Source organism: Asterias rubens, chromosome 3 (assembly GCF_902459465.1).
Source record: "Asterias rubens chromosome 3, eAstRub1.3, whole genome shotgun sequence".
Taxonomy (NCBI): domain Eukaryota; kingdom Metazoa; phylum Echinodermata; class Asteroidea; order Forcipulatida; family Asteriidae; genus Asterias; species Asterias rubens.
The window spans coordinates 10229634-10248886 of NC_047064.1; the positions used below are offsets into that span (position 1 = coordinate 10229634).

At 39.1% G+C, this 19253-nt stretch overlaps 1 protein-coding gene across 1 annotated transcript in view; it reads left to right on the top strand.

Moving 5' to 3' along the window:
* Positions 1-228: 228 nt before the first annotated feature.
* LOC117288059 (macrophage mannose receptor 1-like) overlaps positions 229-19253 on the top strand; it is a 57682-nt gene continuing 38657 nt past the window's right edge. The window contains exons 1-13 of the mRNA XM_033768751.1: positions 229-712; positions 1975-2087; positions 3283-3422; positions 5057-5274; positions 6223-6305; positions 6848-6951; positions 8108-8237; positions 9675-9757; positions 10429-10548; positions 11852-11923; positions 15083-15115; positions 15924-16091; positions 17403-17491. Of these exons, the coding sequence (XP_033624642.1) occupies positions 515-712; positions 1975-2087; positions 3283-3422; positions 5057-5274; positions 6223-6305; positions 6848-6951; positions 8108-8237; positions 9675-9757; positions 10429-10548; positions 11852-11923; positions 15083-15115; positions 15924-16091; positions 17403-17491 (1551 nt within the window). The 5' untranslated portion in view covers positions 229-514. The remainder of the gene's footprint in view (positions 713-1974; positions 2088-3282; positions 3423-5056; positions 5275-6222; positions 6306-6847; positions 6952-8107; positions 8238-9674; positions 9758-10428; positions 10549-11851; positions 11924-15082; positions 15116-15923; positions 16092-17402; positions 17492-19253) is intronic.

A 19253-nucleotide genomic window follows, 5' to 3' on the forward strand; every position in this document is an offset into this window, starting at 1 on the left:
ACATCTTTCAAATGTTCTAGCTCTTTGACGTATGCCCCGCCCCAACTCAAGTAGTCAATTCGGCAACGGTATCACCATAAGGACAGAGACTCTGTCCTTACTCTATGCTCTGCTATGCTATTGGTATCACTGAGCAGCGTCACCAGAGCGTGGGAAAGCTCAAATTAGGGATGGGGAACCTTACTAATAATAATAATACCAGCGAGGTTTGGGGATAAATTCCTGTTCCTAAAATAATATTTGCTGATGGCCCTACTTTCCGTCGTTTCATTCATTCGAAGGGACTTAGTTGTTCAGTTATCATGGTTGTACCCGTTGTTCGGTTATCATGGTTGTACCCCTGTCAAAAGCATAAGAAAAATGCACACATCGAAGAAATGCTGATGATATCTTGCATGTCTTGTCAGTGGCACTGCGCAGGGTGCTCCGAGCGAGAACCGATCCGCTACCGTCTAATGAGGGCCACCTGTGTACTGCTGACTGTAAAGGAATATACAGGTGTTCTTATTCCTCCATGTTTATTTACTACCCCACGTTATGTTCCTTGACAGCAAATGGCCAGAGCGGCAGTGCTAGTTGCGGAGGGAGTTGGCTGCAGTATGGCGATCAGTGTTACCTTCCCCGATCAGACACCAAGGTATACAGCGAAGCGAGGAAAGCATGTCAAGAGGAACACGCTGATCTTATGATTATTCCATCGCAGGATGTCAATGTAAGTATGGATTATTTTCATCAAGGGGGCCCTTCTTCCAACAGCAGAGGAGAGTGATTTCTTCCTCCGCCATCATGGAGTCCATGGTGCACTGAAGGCTCCGCCATGGCCACGGGGAGCCTTGTAGTTTCTAGAAGTGGAGCCCACCTTCTTGGGCTGTTATGGCTCTCTTTAACATCAGCCCTTCATGCCCTTTGCTAGTCGCCATTCATGATTAAAAGACCGATGAAAAGAGAGCCATCAAACCAAACCAGCAGGGTACAATTATAGGAAAAGTTTCCGTATGGCGCCACCACTTTTTCATTCGAAATAAAATAATATAGTATCTAATTTACCTGGTTGATATGTTCGTTGATATATCCTTTTTTGTAAAAATGAGTGAAAAAGTGGTGGCGCCATACGGAAAGTTATCCCAATTATAGAATACAGGGCCACTCCAGGGTTAGGGTTAGTGTTAGGGTTAGGGTTAGGGTTGGGTAGGGTTAGGGTTAGGTACTTTTTTAGGGTTAGGGTTAGGGTTAGGGATGTCGACGAGTGTGACCCTGTATTCTATAGCTACTCCGGGGCACAATTGTGGCCAGCAGAATAGGACACTTCTAAAATAAAATTTATAAGCTGCACTTGCAATGTTATTCTTGACACATTATTTGTCAACAATGTTCACAAAGCCAACAAGCAAGTGGATGTAATGGGGAGCGATGTATCAAGTGTATGTTTGTGGTTACACCATGGTGTGGGCCTGTATCTACTTCTGTGACAATTGTTTATTTATCAAACACCAAGGAGTGGAAAATGATATTTTACAATTAATTACTCAAGGAGGCAAACACATGAAAGATTACCAGTGCAATGAATAAAAACCAGAGGGAAAAAAAGGGCAACAACAATCAGTTTAAAATACCTAGCATCTCATCTACCAATCTACGAACAATCTTTCATCCCAAGAAAAATGAAATTATGGAATAATCTCCGACAATCCCTTATAGGTTCCAAATCTCACCAAATCTTCAAAAGCAATTACATTCAAAATTTAGCCCTTAACAACAACAGCAACGACAAATATGTATTAGACGACGCTCTCCTGACCTCCTTGTCAAGTTCCCCAGCGGAAGCTTCTGGAGAACTACCAAGTACCAAGTACCAATGCCCACCTCAATTAAAAATCTGTAGATGGCTGAAACCCATGCGACATTTTGTAGTCTTACACTTTTTATCTTGTGCAATTGCAAATAATGCTGATTTGACTTCTTTAATGAATGCAGGACTTTCTGATGAGTGCATTGGGGTCAACAAGGTTGGATTACTGGATGGGCCTCTACGATCGAGCAGATGAGGCAGTGTTTAGATGGGTTGATGGGAGCACAAGCACCTACAGGTAAAAGTTCGAAAACTCATTACTACTTGGGTATCACTCAGATATTGACCAATTCTAAGCAGTGGACACTTTTGGTAATTTTTAAAGACCAATCTTCTCACTTGGTGTATCTCAACATATGCATATAATAACAAACCTGTGAAAATTTGAACTTAGGTCTGTGAAGTTGCAAGATAATATTGCAAGACAAAAAACACCCCGGTCGCACTAGTTGTGTGCTTTTAAACGCTTAGATTTGAGACCTCAAAATCTAATTCCGAGGTCTCGTAATCAAATTTAAATATATTTTACACGGTAGTTGAAAATAACTTCTATCCTGAAAACTACTTTACTTCAGAGGGAGCCATTTCTCACTATGTTTTACACTATCAACAGCTCTCCATTGTTCGTTACCAATTAAGTTTTTTGCTAATAATTTGAAGTGCTTTGAGCCACCCGTTAGGGAGTGAAAAAGTGCTATATAAACTCAAAATAATATTACATTATTATTATTAAAAATTAATTTGAGTAATTTCCAATAGTGTCCATTGCCTTTAAAATTGATGTGATTGGTATAGGTACGACGGTTGAAACTGTGATTCAGCAATTAGATGACAAAACTTATTCCAGTCATTGTGAAATCAGTGATTTAGCTTGGTAGAGCCCACCACCTTTTGATTGCAAGTCCTGCATCAGTCTAACAGTCTAACATGTCTAATCACTGGACCACAGAAACAATTTTTGGATTTGTCAGAATGTGGGTTCCCAGTCGTGGCATTTGTGTCCTTGAGGACCCCCCTCCCCCAAACCGGAGTATGGAGAACACTGATAGGATTTGACTGTTTGGAGGATATCTTCTGCCACTTGAGAGATTATTTTTTTAAACAATGCCAACACTTTGCTCAATCCTTTATCTTCTTTACCAAGGTTCATTTTTATTATCATGTCCTTGTCCAGTATGACACACTAACCCTTTCATGTGGGCAAGTGCTGATAAATGAATCATACAGACACATTAATTGTTTTATTCGTTTTTGCAAATTGGCAAATCCCCCCCCCCTACCCAAACAGGTCACTCAACCCCCCTCAACTTAGTTTCACAACTATTTTCCTGAGGGGATTTAAACCAGTCGCTCCCGACCTATTGGCGAATAGAAAGAGTTAAGATGATCCTCTCAAATTTATATCTACCTGTCAATCAAACTTTTTGTTTCAGAAATTGGAAGCCTGGAGAGCCAAATGATGATTTCCAGACAGGTGAAGACTGCGTGGAGTTTGACGCTAATAATCCAAGAGGAGAATGGAATGACAACAATTGCATCTTACCTCGCAACTTTGTCTGCTCTCGCTCAATAAGTAAGATGTACACAAATATTTAAAGGCAATGGACACCTTTGTTAAAGACCAGTTATCTCATGTAGGCCTATCCCAACATATGGTTTTCAAAGTTGCAAGAGAATGATGAAAGAAAAAACACCCTTGTTGCACAAATTTGTGTGCTTTCAGATGTTTAAAAAAAGGCTTCAGGCCTGTAGTTTTTTTTTATTTGAGTGAGAAATTACCTCTTTCTAAAAAAATAATTGTCACTCCAGAGGGAGTTGTTCTCAAAATGTTTTATAAACAGCTCTCCGTTGCTCATTACCAAGTTTATAAGTTTTTGGAACTGTTTTTCTGTTTGGAAGCAGAAAATGTATTTGTTTTCACCCTCATGCCAGATTATCCAACAACAATTTATAAATTCCATGATCAATGCAGATGGAACAAATACAATTATCAACATTTATAGAGAATTGGACTGGATATAGGCCATTCCCTTCAAACAGTCTGATATCACGTCATACATGCTATTTTCATTTGTTGATTTCTCAAAAACTGTCAAGTAGTAAATTTCACTATAGTTGCCCAGGCCTATTGACACAAACTGTATCATTTAATAAGGGAATCAATGTGTGGTGAAGAGGTTTTCAACTAGTGGTTTTAAATCCCCACGAGGCCTGGCTCTTGATAATTTTACTGAAACGAAGTCGAGGCACATTGTAAATTTTATCAAGAACCAGGCCTCGGCGGGTTTAAACCACTAGTTGAAAACCGATTCAACACACTTTGATTCCCATTCATAAATACCTTTTGGTCAAAAAACATCATCACTTTTTGGTCAAAAAGTAAAATAAATGCAAAAATTCTAATTGTTAAATGATTTCTTTCAACACAACACCACTCCAGCTATGAAATGGTAGAGCCCTCCGCAGTGGCGTAACCAGAGGGGGGGCAGGGGGTGTCCTGTAAAAAGGAAGCAGGCGGGGACGCTAAACACTCCTATTTGAAACACAGAGCCTATTTGAGAATGCCGTGTACCACTCTAAATTGGTACTCCGTGATCACAGTTGGTAGTTTAATCCTTGTATACAGTCGAAAAGTTTTATCTTATACAAAATGACAAGTTCTCTAAGATTTCGTTGTTTTCGCAATCTATTGTTACCTGCTGACTATGTAGACTGTTTTAGAACTGCATTGGTGTGTATCAACTATATATCAGTTAACATATTTAATAATAATCGTGCACTTCTTTGGCCCCCCCCCCCCAAATTTAATCTTTGCCCCCCCCCCCAAATTTAATCTTTGCCCCCACTTGCCCCACCAAATGAAAATGTCGAGTTACGCCGCTGGACCTTCGCTGCCCTCGCGTTAACAACTCCTTATAAGGGAATGCTGTGGGCGTCGCGCATATCGCATGATGTGGCACAACTGTTTCAGCCGTTGCTCTCGACCAATAGGAATGAAGAAACTGTCTTATAAGAACAGGTGTTAGGTCGCGTGTCACGCTTATGAATTAACACTTTTTACCGGTCATTAACAAAAGGTTTATGCACACCCACGTGACGCGCTCTCCACCAATAGGAGTAGAGAAACTGGCTGGGGTATTTGTGAATCATTGTTTGATCTGAGAGATAGGCATATAAATATGAACCCTGTTTTTTTTTTTGAAACAGATGTACCAATAAACTGCGATGAAAGCGCCGGCTGGCGTATTTATAATGGTAAATGCTACCTGTGGGTGTTAGACACGTACTCCTGGTCAGGTGCTGACTTGTACTGTAGTCAGCTTGGCGGCAACATGGTTACATTCACCGATGCGTCAGAGCAAGCCGGCGTGGAATCAACGAGGAACATTAATGGGATTCCTTACTACATTGGTCTTACTGATAAGGTAATCCAGACTAATTATGTATTTAATAATGAATAATTATTAATGATGGCTTCTTTTATAGCACCCGTATCTGTCGCTCAGAGACGCTTCAAGCAGTGCTGGCTTCAAGTATGAGACCTTATAATCGTTTACTATAAGTGCTGTGCCGCAATGCAGCCAATCAAACAAGGAACACTGGGGCGAACCCCTACGTTTTTTGATAAGTGCACTGGGTTATTTTACGTGCATTTTACAACACACGGGACGAACGGCTTTACGTCCCATCTGAAGATGCAGCAATAATGGTCAAGTGTCATGACTGGGACTTGAACCCACACTCTGCTGAACAGAAACAAAAGAGTTTTAGTCTGGTGCTCTTAACAATTTTGGGTCGGTATTCAGAACATATTTCAGTGCCCACTCGCTGTAATAGTTTTTGGAACTTTTTGGAGTTTCTGGAGTAGTGTTTTTTTTTATTCGAAAAATACAGTTGCCACAATGAAACTTTGACTTTACAAAGGAAATAAAACAAAAGTTCTCATAATAGACTGTGCAAGTCTCGCGCTACCGGAATATGAAAGCACGTCAAATAAAGAAGTAAATTTTTTTCTGAAATCAAGTCTTTGCTTTAAATTATATTTCATGGCAAATTCTGAATAACAAAAATACTCATTACAACTTGTGTTACAGTTCCAAAAACCAAGCGTATGAGCATTCCATAATTCAATAGAATGCCAACATAGAGTTTTTAAGTATCTAGATTATAGGCCCTTTTCGAAACGACGACTTGGCCCCGCCGGTTGTTGTGACTATTGCGTGTGCTTTGGGTATACGTGCTCAGGGCTTCAGACCAGGGAACGGAGCCTCAAGCCGCATCCAAAGCCTAAGCCGTGGTTTCAAAAAGGGCCCATGAACATGTAGAACTCGTTGAAGGTTTACCATTTACCAATTTATTCCCATCTATTTCAGGGTAGAGGAAGAGGCAATTACCAGTGGATCGATGGAACAGCATACAGTTATAGAAACTGGGACATAAGTGAGCCAAACAATCAGTAAGTAATAAAAGAGTCAATTAGAAAGTCAACCAGATTTTTAAAGTCTGACACCAGGGCCCAGTTTCATGGCTGCTGACTATAATTTTTGCAAACAGCCAGTGCTTAATGAAGAATATATCCCACTTAGCATTAGCATATTTCACAGGTAAGCAAAGTTTTGAGCTTGGGCTCCAACTTCAGGCTCTGGATTATGGTGTTGGAGCATCCTGCACAATGAACTACAAAATGGAAGACGGAGCCCAAACCAAACCCCCAAGCCCAAGGTTTTGCAAATGCACCTTCTTAAGCTCAAAACACAGCTAAGTACTGCACAATTTTGCTAACCAGAATAAGATTACCTGCCAAACTACCATGTCACATGTACAATTTGTGACTTTATCCCGCTCATTTCAGACAATAATGAAGCAATATTTTTATGCTTACAAAATTGGGCTCTGTTCGCAGCCAAACACATTCATTTGAAATTGTAATTTGCACGTGTTTAAGTAATACAACATGTGACAAACGATGTTCATAAACTGTAACTATTTTTTCCTCAGGTTCTATGATGCAGGTGGGAATTGCGCTCGTGTCATGGCCACTAGTAAATGGGCAGTCAAGGAGTGCTCTGAAGGTGGTGCATTCTTCTGCGAAAGACCACAAGGTATTATCAAATTTATTTTCTCTTAATACTTTCAAAGGTAACTACATACTAGCTTCTGAAATTTAAATGAAAATGAAACAATTTGAAGACTGCTTAAAGACACCGGACACTGTTGGTAGTTGTCAAAGACCAGTCTTCTCAATTGGTGTGTCTTGAACCCAATTGGTCGTCGAAGTTGCGAGATATTAATGGAAGAAAAAAACACCCCGTTGCACAAATTTGTGTCCTTTCTGATGCCTGAAGGTTTTTTTTAAATTAAAATATTTGAGTGAGAAATTACCTTTTTCTCAAAAATAATTTGAGTAATTTCCTACAATGTTTTATACTATCAACTGCTCTCCTCGCTCATTACCAAGTAACTTTTTATGATAACAATGGGAGACTTTCTGGGACGATAGAGGGCAGCAGACTTACCGGGTAAATCCATTGTTCTCAGAATTATGCGCATGTTCAGAACTACGTAAACAATGGAAATTTACCCGGTATGTCTGCTGCCGCCTAGCGTTGGAAAGTCTCCTATTGCTTTGAGTAATTACCAACATAGCGTCCAGTGCCTTTAATGGATGGCTGATGTTCCTTTTGACTGACTCTGCTTTAGATTGAACCCTTTCTTTGCAAGTTTCATCACGATCTATGTCGATGCTTTATTCACAATCGGTTTCACTTTCTCTGTATTTTGTTTTCTTGCTTCAATGTACCAAACCACACAGTCATGAGTAATAGCTCTTAAAGATGCTATGTCAGATTTTTTGCTGATTTGACCCAAAAATTTTGATTTAAAATTCAATAGGTATTTTGATGGGGGTCGAGAAAGTTCCAAGCTTCATTTGAGCCATTGCTCGAAAAAGTCTGTCAATTATTAGTAGCAGTGAAATAAAGTGCTCAAAATAAGTTTTTGTCGGGATCCCGACAATGTATCCTGTGACCAATTCTTATGTGTTTTATAAGAAACGTTTTAAATTTTTGTCATGGTTCCTGACCATTACAAGTAAAAGTTTAACTTTTTTTTCGCTAGAGCGGGTGATACTCTTAGAAATACCATTCACTAAAAAAAATCTAATTTTTTAATGTTTGGGGCCAAAAATCTGACATAGCACCTTTAAACTAACAGTATTGTAAAATAGCCATTATTATTAACATCTTATTTTTCTAACAGGAACATGTGCTCCTGGTTGGTCCTACAATAACGGACAGTGTTACCAGATGAATATCAACAATCCTAAGACATGGACTGATGCTAAATATTACTGTGACGCTCAAGGAGGCTATCTTCTCACAATTAGAAAGTAAAGTAGTCATATTTTTGTTTTTTACTTTTTTTATCAACTAACAAGCCACATGGCAAAATGACTGGGTAACTGTTAATTAATTTGGGTTCAATAAAGTTCTTCCTCTAGCTGCCGGGCAACCTCGGTAGTCTAGTTGGTAAGACACTGCTCTAGAATTGCAAGGGTCGTGGGTTCGAATCCCACACGAGCAACATGCCTGTGATATTTTTTCACAGGACTCGGGAAAGTACTGAGTATACAGTGCTAACACACATCGGTGTATGGGTAAAAAACAAAATTAATATTCTTTATCCCCGATGCAAATTTGACATCTATCATTTCAATAAAGTACTTTGTCAATTTGGACAAAACAGCCGAGTTAATTTTGGGTTGACAAATTGTTAATTTGGGTAAAACTATGGGGCAAAACTATGGGGTGAAATCAAGCACAGCTAGAAAAAGAAACAGGGCTGAGAAAGCAAACAGACTTTTTACATTTTATAAGAAATTTGGTGTTTTCTTTGCGTACAATTTGGGGCAAGTCAACCACTCTGCACCCTTAACCAAAATAAGTCCCCACACACCCATGAACCTTTCTTCAGCATTCTTTAAAAATTGGTCAAATCATTGGTGTGGTTGGGATGGTGTATAGGGTTTTCTTTCCTCGCCTTCTACCTCTAGGACCCCGGTTTGAATCACGCCAGAGGGCAAGATGTGGATTAGGTTTGATAGTTCCTCCTGATAGACTGCGTTGGTTTTCCCTTGAATGATGCTCTGGGGTTTTCCTCTGTCTTATTAAAATACCTACCTACTCTCACTATACTTGTTAATGTTTCTGTTACTCCATTTTGTGCTTTTGTTTTTTGTCTGGGCATGCCTTCAACAAGGTTTGGCTTTTCTGGTTATGCCCCCATTTCCAATTCTCCCCAATACTTTACTTTGTTAGTGTGATTTTGATTTCTTTAAAGACACTGGACACTATTGGTAATTGTCAAAGACCAGTCTTGGCACTTGGTGTATCTCAACATATGCATAAAATAACAAACCTGTGAAAATTTGAGCTCAATTGGTCGTCGCAGTTGCGAGATAATAATGAAAGAAAAAAACACCCTTGTCCATGTTGTCACACGAAGTTGTGTGCTTTTAGATGGTTGATTTCGAGACCTCAAATTCCAAATCTGAGGTCTTAAAATCAAATTTGTGGAAAATTATTTCTTTCTCAAAAACTATGTCACTTCAGAGGGAGCTGTTTCTCATCAACCTCTCCCCATTACTCACTACCAAGTAAGGTTTTATGCTAATAATTATTTTGAGTAATTACCAATAGTTTCCGCTACCTCTTAATGGAATGGAAATAAATTTCTTGAAGTGAAATGATAAAATTAAAAACTTGTCTTCTCTTCAAGTAGGCTCTTAATTTACCTTTTCCCTTGTTGTTTGATATTTCCCTCACAGTGATGGAGAAAACCAGTACATAACCAGCAGACTGACCGACTTCAATCAAGTGGGTGTTTATGATGTTTACATCGGTATATCAGGTAAATTCAGCAAGACTTTTTTAAATTTTTATTATACCCATTGGCCCCCCTTGCACGCACGTCACATGCAGCGACTGTGTCATGCTCACAATTTTGGTGGACAATAGTCTTTTTGGGTGCGTGCGCGTCGCCTAAAATGCACACTTCATCAGCGAATAATACACAGTGACATTGACCACCAAAATGGCGCCTCCATGATTATTGTGATGATGACGTCAGGTTTATTGGGTTAATAGCCGATGTGTGATAACTGGACTCTGTGCTTCCAGGTCTGCCTGACAGGCACCTTTGATTGGATTTGAACCATGATCTTCTCATATTTGCATGCCGTGAATTCTCTTTAAAACAAAAACCAGAATGCACCTCTTAAAAAATGTATGTCTGCCATTTCCCTCATTTTGGGAGTCAATTCCTTTCTGCATAATTTTGACTCCCAAAACAAACCAGAAGGAAAATCCAGCCAGTTTATTTTGTGGTTTATTACTTGATATTAAATGGTATTATGATATTACACTATTTTCCAGAAATGGCTATTTTAACCTGAGGGTGCACTTCTCATTACAATTGATGTTAAGATTGATAATATGAAACTATAGTTGTCTTGTGTACTGAAGAAATTTGTAACAGAATTTAAGATAATAACAATCTAAAAAACTTCTATCAACCATCAGATACCATCAGTGATAACAGCCTGAAGTGGGTGCAGAGTACCGGCTCAACCTACACCAATTGGGCAACAGGGGAACCCACTTTAACCGTTAGTCGCAATGATTGCGGCAGCATATACACAGGTACGCCATTATAATACAGTCATTTTACCAGTTTCAGATCATTGCCCAGTTCCAGTGTGGCGGTTTCAGTCTTCCGCTGTGTTCAGTTTTCCGGGTGACGTAGCCGGACTTTTCACCACGTTATTGGAACGGTTTAAGCTTTCCGGCATGTTCAGTTTTCCGGGTGACGTAGCCAGACAAAAATACAGTTGCGAGTACCCTGGCGAGTACTGTAGTTCTCTCAGTGACCCCAAGTTGTTTATTATTACGATTCTTTTCTGTTTAGTCACATTCTCTTGCCCCATCTTTACACGTATTCATGCGTACAGCTGTAAGCAGGTTACACTGCTTGTGCCACACCAAATTCTCTCATACGATCCACGCGTTCGCCGCTCGTTGTACTCGTGGACGCCGCCATGACTACAGCTACCGGAGAGTAACGCGGATGACTCAATACAGCACTAAAAATTGACTACTTTTGCTTGCTGTGCGCAGGCATCGCATGACGTAATGTTACCGTATTTGGTCATTCGGAAAACTGAACACGGCGGAAAGTTGAAACCGCCACACCGGATCATTTCAACTTTGCAATAGCCACATCATTAAATTACTTCTCACATGTTCAATTTCTGTTGATACGTGTGAAGAATATAACATCCGAAAAGCCATCCAACCCAAAGTAAGGTAAAACAAACATCATCGACAAATAAATTCTGGAACTTTTTCTGAAGTTTGTCTGCGATATTACCCATTATAAAAATGTGAAATAACTGTCAGCAACTTTTGGTTGTATGAGTGTGTTGCAGAAGATTCTGAGCAAAACAGATTTGTCAGCGTTTTCTGGAGAAAGTGACAAACTAATTTGATGTAAGATTTTAATATAGTTTTTTTTGTTTTTTTTTCGTTGTTAAAAATGAGGACCAATTATAGAGACAACTGCATTCAATCTAAGGTTGGTGTGTATCTAAATCGGCAGCTACAGCTATGGCTACGACTGTTGCTAAGGGCGTACTATACTTCAATGCATGACGAAATCTACAATCCCGGCCTTATCTTGTTGGGGCCCCCCTGCCCCCTTTCAATGTTGGTTCTAATTGCACAGTCTTCTGCATTCCAATCAACATCGAGCAGGAGGACAGGGGCGGGGGAGAAATTGTTTATTGTCAATGGGAAGTGGACATGGAATTGTTTTTTATAACATTAGGAATGGGTGGCCCAAACATTTTGGCCGGGATTGTAGCCATAGCCAAATCCGTAACTTACCAATCCTTACATAATCCTCTTTGAACCTCTAGTTATTGATTGGTATTGATCTTTCATTTAGGAAGTTCATCAGGACAATGGATGGCCAAAGACTGTTACAATCTTCAAGGTTTCATCTGTAAAATACAAGCTGGTATGTCTTCATTAAAAGGTTGCATCCCCCTTAAGGTGATTCCTCTACTGCCACTTCCCAGGTGGTATCAGTGGCTGTAATCCCTGGCTACACATCATTTAAAGGTTGTGATTGGTACCCTCAAAACAAAGATATTGACAAAATAGAGAGACCGACGGGCTAGATGGCTCCGTTGCGACCTCCGGATCAACGTGTCAGTGCTAGACCATCGTAGCTATCTTGCCCTATGATGGTGGTTTCCCTATTAATTTTAGTCAATATGTTTGTTCGGGGGTGCCAGTCACACACCATTTAACCTGTAACTGCCGATTGTATAGCCAGAGATCACAACCTGGAAAGTGGTAGCACATGTATTACCTTAACGGGATGCAGTTTTGTGTGTGTTTTCAGGTTTTTTTGTTTTCAAAGTTTTAACCCACACCTGTGACATTAAATCACTCCATTATTTTGCACGAATGGCGCGATGGGTACATCTATTCACCCATTGTGCATAAAAGAGTTAGGGAATAAAGTAAATGAAGCCAATGACACCATGGACCATATGGTGAGCTACACATGTATTGCAAAATGATCGTTAAGACTTTCCACAAGTGAACAGCTACATTATTATTATTTAGCTGAGATGTTAAAAAATAATTGTAGAACTACAACAGTAATTCAGATAAATCAATTTCATTTTAACCAGTATTTTTGTTTTTGTTTTTAAAAATTCAAAATGCTTAATTTATCATACACAAACATGGTAAGTGAGTAAAGTCCCTAAAATTTAAGATTGCAAAGATACTTCTTTCAATATCTTTATAAAATAACAGGAGTTCAACTGAAACTGTTGATCATAAAGTTAGCTTAAATTTGTTTATTAAAAACAAATGTCAGAAATATCTGAAACTACAGGCTTGTACGCGGGTAGGTCACTTCTTTTATCTTCACCTTTTGGTTTTTTTGTAGACCAAGAAAGTCGGCTACAACATCATTTGATAGTCATTTTCTATCACTAACTAAATTTACTTAAAGTCAAGAAACAAAATCACTTATCTGCTGCCACTTTCGCTCCCGATCTATGAAGCCACTATCGAAGGAACGAGCGTATTTCCGTCCTAAATGTTGGTCTTCGTCCATTGTTCACGCACCACCGGTGGTGTTCACTGAAGTGAACAAGCTTACGTAATACATACAAACAATTGACTTAAAAATTAAACAATATCGCGCCGTTCGTGCAAAATAATGGAGCGATTTTAACAATAGCATGACGTCACAGGTGTGGGTTAAGTCGCATAATGCCCTCGGTGACAAGCCATTCGTGGGTACGAATGGCCCTCGGGCTTGGGCCATTCATACCCACGAATGGCGCGCACCTCGGGAATTATCCTATACATAAAACATAAGGTTATACAACAACCCCATTGTTTTTCTTAATTGTCCAACCAGGGGGAAAATTCATGTGGGCTTACGAAAGTCTAAAAGAAAATACACAGAATAATGTATACAGTTATTGGTTGAAAAGTTTAATTTTATTACAGTGTGAAAAAGACTTAGGACAATGATGGAGTATAAGTTATTAGAAAACATACTATTTTACACCTCAACATTCCTGCAAAAGTTAAAATTTGTTGCGCCTGAAAGAAGGGTGTAGCAAAAGTTTCACTAGAAAAAATGTGTAAGCAGATTATTTTGTAAAATTATGTTCAAAAGCATGAAAGTTTGTTGTTTTCTGCCCTACATAAAGCCCGGGTCATACTTCCTGCAAATGCGAAGCGAATTTGACGACAATGGGACGTCACACCCTCCTTTCGCAGCGATTATCCGCAAGGGAGTAGAGCAGAGTTCAACTGCTGCGAATTGTTCGTTGCGAATTTGTGACGTCCAGATTCGCTTCGCATTCGCAGGAAGTATGAACCGGGCTTTAGTCATTATAGGAAGGTTAACCTCAGCGTGGAAATTGGACGAGTCTTTTGGGGTATTTCAGTTCTGATCTTCTGTTGTTACTGGGAAAAAAAGGTTATGTACCTGGAAGAAGGACTTTAGAGGGCCTTACATTCCTCTTTCGGTCAAAGGACAAATTGAGCAAAATGGATTTATAATTGTCTCTCCTCAAGTCTTTAATAATGTGATAGAACAAACTGAATCGGTCATTTTTCTTTTACAAATCCAAAATATACCTCATACTTAACAGAGATCTGGGTTGGAAAAGGGGCTAAATCAAAGCAAAATGGGGGCAAATATTTTTTGTTTTTGATGTTCATGGGACAATTTGCTTTTGCCTTTCATCACGAGCATATAACCCCAATCCTCCAATCACTCCATTGGCTACCAGTTTCACAACGGATAATCTACAAGACTCTCAATCTTACCTTCAAAGCACTCCACAACCTTGCCCCTTCGTACATACAGGACCTTGTTCATCGTCATCAACCCACACGCACCCTTCGTTCCACATCCCTTAACCTCTTGCAACAACCCTCACCTCCTCGGACATCTACCTATGGTGGCAGAGCCTTCAGTATTGCTGCCCCTAAGGCTTGTCATGTATTGACATTTTTAAGCGTCATCTGAAGACTTACCTTTTTAGGCAATATTATTTTAAATAATTGTTTTGTAGAGTTGTTTCTACTTTTTCACTGGCTGGTCCAGATTTCGTAAACTGCCTCATAGCATTTTTTGTTATTGTCTTTTTAAACCGTTTTCTTCAGAAACCCTCTGTATTGTAATGTTGTATTTTGGAAATTGCTTTTTACCTTTGTATCTAGCGCTTTGAGGCCTTTTTGTGGCAATTTGGCGCTTTATAAATATCTTTTTATTATTATTATTATTATTATTTCATGTGTGGAGTGTTTATAGCATTGGGACCAACAATATATATAGATATACTTTCATCAGTCTGTTTAATCTGTCCACCTCTAGGACCCCAGGCGTGAATCACGCCTGGGACACTGTGCAGATTGGGTTTTTCAGTCCCTACTTGACGCAGTGTGGGTTGTCCCTTCTCTGGGGTTTTCCTCCCAAATCTAAAATTTAAACTTCCTTCCCTGTCTTCTCTTCATTAAGTTACAGTGATTGAGTTCAATATTCCGAGAGTCTTTGGCTACACAATTAAGATCAATTAAATGAAATTAAAATGAAATTAAATAATCTTAGCATTATATTTTTTCCCCCAACAAGGAGCCGCTGTCACATCTGTACCCCCAAACATGAGTAAGTCATTTGTGTTAGTGAATTTCCACTTTAAATTAAAACAGGCTTGATGCAGTTGTAGTTTTGAAATTAACTACCACATAAATAGGAGAGAAGTTTCAGCTTAAAAAACATGGAGAGTGTAGGACAAACTGTCAAGCGCTATGCATTGCTTGTACATGGGAAAAAAGTCGATGCATCTTGATGTTTGATCGCAGAAAGGGTATCGATAGGAGCATGCAACCCAATGCTGCGTAAATAGCCATTAGGGGGCTACGAGAATCAATTACGGTAAGTGCCTTGCTCAAGGACAAAAGTATCTTTTGCCGGGACTTAAACCCAAATTCTGAAAATTCTGGTTTCCTCAGTCTTGCAAGCTACTGTGATCAGTTCACTTTAGGCCATCCTTGCTTTTGTTACCAGAAACAAAGTGTTTATAGGTACTTTTTGTACAACACAAAACACAAACAGTCTCAGAGTTATGTTAAACAGTTTAAAAGTTTCCTTTTCAAATATTACTTGCTGAGGTGTTTAAGTTTTTGATAAATTAGTGAGACAAGTTCAGGATAAAAGAATTCTTCTCAGGGAGATGAACATTATTTTAGCATGTAGGCCTACAATGGATTTACGCGACTCTCCTAAAAACATTTCTCTGTGTATTTTTCCTTTTTTTCACAAACTTGTCGACTAATGAAGCTTAAACTTCTTGTAATTATATTCCAAACATCTTCATTCTCAGTCAGTAGGGCATCATGTCACGGTGAAAAACTTGCTATAAAAAAAGGTATCGACCCCTTTAATAATACATAGTATAAATAACTCCCTGTAGGTACTGGAAGGTGTGATCCAGGATGGGATCTGAATGGAGACTCTTGCTACTACTTCAGTCCCGCGGACACAGCCACCTGGAGTACAGCAGAGTCAATCTGCAATGGTTTCGGCTCAGACAGCCATCTTGTCAGTGTACACTCTGCAGAAGAGCAGTCATTCTTGTCAGGTATTTACATAGAGTTATATACAAGAACTAGAGGGCGCACGAGTGATGCTTCGTGCACAAACGCCACGGGACCGCAAGATGACAAGCGCGTCATTCTGCACGCGCGTTGAATATGAAATACACGTTTGAGTTTTTTTTTATTGAACAATCATGCGATGCTGTTTGTTCAACTTACAAAATGGCCGCACAAACACACGCTGTGAGATGGCTGTTTTGTCAACTTAGAAAATGGCCGCCTGTGCGCATGCCGGGGCACGTATATAGGCCAGTGCGCCCTCTAGTTCTTATATATAACTCTATGGGTATTTACCATAAATATTATCGAGATTTAGCTTCGCGTCACCAGTGCAATTACATAAACGTGAACATAAAAAAACTGTGTTGTTTCTAGGTGTCGTCACCACTTTTGGCTTATTTCATGCTCACGTATGACGTCTGCTGTGAAAGAGGTGACTTCATGTATGCTAAAAACATGAGATTTTAACAACCCAATTGGTTGACGTTCACGTTAATGTATTTGTTTTTGTAACGTGCAGCTAACCTCCCTAATAGTTGCTACTTATAGTGCTAAAATCTGTCACTCTGTGACACTCGGCGCTTGTACATCATTACTCCTGGTCTTTATGACTGTCCGTTATTATTTGTATATAATAATTAATCAAATGTGAACAAAGACAATCAGAGCAAACTGACCGAATCATTGAGTTATCAACCATCTAGTTCTTTTCAGAACCAAAAGGTACAAAAACCTTTTAAAGCCATTGGACCCTTTCGGTACAGAAACAAAAAGTTCACAGATTTACAAATAACTTACAGGGTTTACAGAAGGTAGTTGAAAGACTTTTCTTGAAATATTATTCCATAAAATGCTTTACTTTTTGGGAAAACAGTTAAACAATATCAATCATTATTCCATAAAATGCTTTACTTTTTGGGAAAACAGTAAAACAATATCAATTCTCGATATCGAGAATTACGGATTTATTTTAAACACATGTCATGACACGGCGAAATGTGCGGATACAAGGGTGGGTTTTCCCGTTATTTTCTCGCGACTCCGATGACCGATTGAGCCTAAATTTTCACAGGTTTGTTATTTTAAATAATAGTTGTAATACACAAAGTGTGGGCCTTGGACAATACTGTTAACCAAAAGGGTCCACCCCCAATGGCTTTAAACAGTACAGAAAAAAAAATTAGAAATTCAGTTGTAGTTATGGGGGATTATCCACACAGTTTAGGCACTGTGCCGAGGATTTGAAAAAGGTCTAAATAATACTAATTTATGGTTTGTTTTTTTGTGTTTTTCAGTGAGAGCGAGTTTTGTTGAGGAGAGCCACTGGATTGGTCTTCATGATACCGTAGGAGAAGGAAACTTCAGATGGACAGACGGATCAACGGTAATACAATATAGGAATCAATGTGTGGTGAAGAGGTTATCAACTAGTGGTTTAATCCCAACGAAGCCTGATTCTTGATAATTTTGCCGAGATGAAGTCCGAGGTAAATTATCAAGAACCAGGCCTTGGTGGGTTTAAACCACTAGTTGAAAACCGATCACACACTTTGATTCCCATACATAAATACCTTTTCGGTCAAAAACATCATCACTTTTTGGTCAAAAAGTAAAATAAATGCAAAAATTTTAAGTGCTCATAGGAATAGCGAAACTGTCTGAGGTATTTATGAATGTCTAATCTGTTTCATTTGTCTAATGTGTCCATGTTCTCCGTTTTTAAACCGGAAATCTTTTCTTTCTTTTTTTAAACCCCCACCCCCAAATTTTTGTTTTACCAAGTAACAAATATATAAATATATATACTTATAGTTAAGGTTTCTTTTTCAACAGCCTTTCACATCCCTGCGTTACGCTTCCTTGGTCTTACTTCTGTCTGTCCGTAGGGTAGGGAAGAAAAGCGTCTCTTTGAACTTTACGCCTAAATTTTGTCATTAATGTGCTAATTATTCGTGACTAACTGTGTACTCTGCATTGTTCAAATTTCATTCTAATGTTATGAGCCCTACTTCTGCTTTCTGACCAATGATATGTAACTCTCCAGTTTCACATTTCTTATTGTTTCTCACATTATTGTTGAAAAAATGATTGTTTTTGCTGTAGTTTAGATGTATTGTCCCTTTATCGTAAAATTTAATCTTATTCTCCATGATTGTTTTGTCAAAAAAGGTTTGGCTCCCTAATTAATGTTCTTTTATAATAACAATAATAATAAGACTTGTAATGCGCACGTATCCACCCTGCTAGGTGTTCAAGGCGCAGTAAAAACCAACAACAAACAAAACAAAACAAAACAAAACCAAAGAAAAACAGACACAACAAACATTGGTCCTTGAAAACCTGTGACATAAGATAAGTTTTGAGAAGAGACTTGAATGTTGTGGTACAAAGACAAGTTCAAAGATTAAGTGGTAGAGAGTTCCAGATGCGTGGCGCAACTGAAGAAAAAGACCTGTCTTCCCATGAGTGTTGAGACTTGGGTTCAATGAGAAGAAGCATGAAACTTGATTGAAGATTTATGCTTATCAAACAAACCACAAGGTTAACTGACTGGGTGACTTTTAACAAGAGGAGGATGTGAACCAACAACCTGTGGATTAATGTGCCAGCACTTTGAGCTGAGCTATCTAGCCCTGATATTTTGTGGTCTCCCTACTTTGTCAAAATATTTGTTTGGAGTTGCCAGTCACAACCCATACAACCATTATACAATTATTGCACGCTGTGACGGGGTCCATGGTGTTTTGTACACCCAAGGGGGAAAATGGAACCTGAGGCGAAGCCAAGAGTGCCATTTCCCCTCGAGGGTGTACAAAACGCCATGGACACCAGTCACAGCATGCAACAATTGTTTTGTTATACCTTTGTGAAATTGTTATTCCTCTTCTCGTAGTTCTGTTGTCATCTTCAAACATTATTACGACGGACTATTCATTGTTTAATAAGCAGACGAACAAGAAACAATTCCCTCGAACCCGCTGTTGTTTCGTACACAGCGCTGGAAATCAACCAACGCTGGGAACGATCAAGGTGATGTACACCGGTGTACATCACTTTTCATGTTACCCGGCCCGTCGAGCCATGTAACATGCGTTTTTGTTGCGCGTCACATGATTGGTTCTCGACCAATCAAACTTCACAGTTTG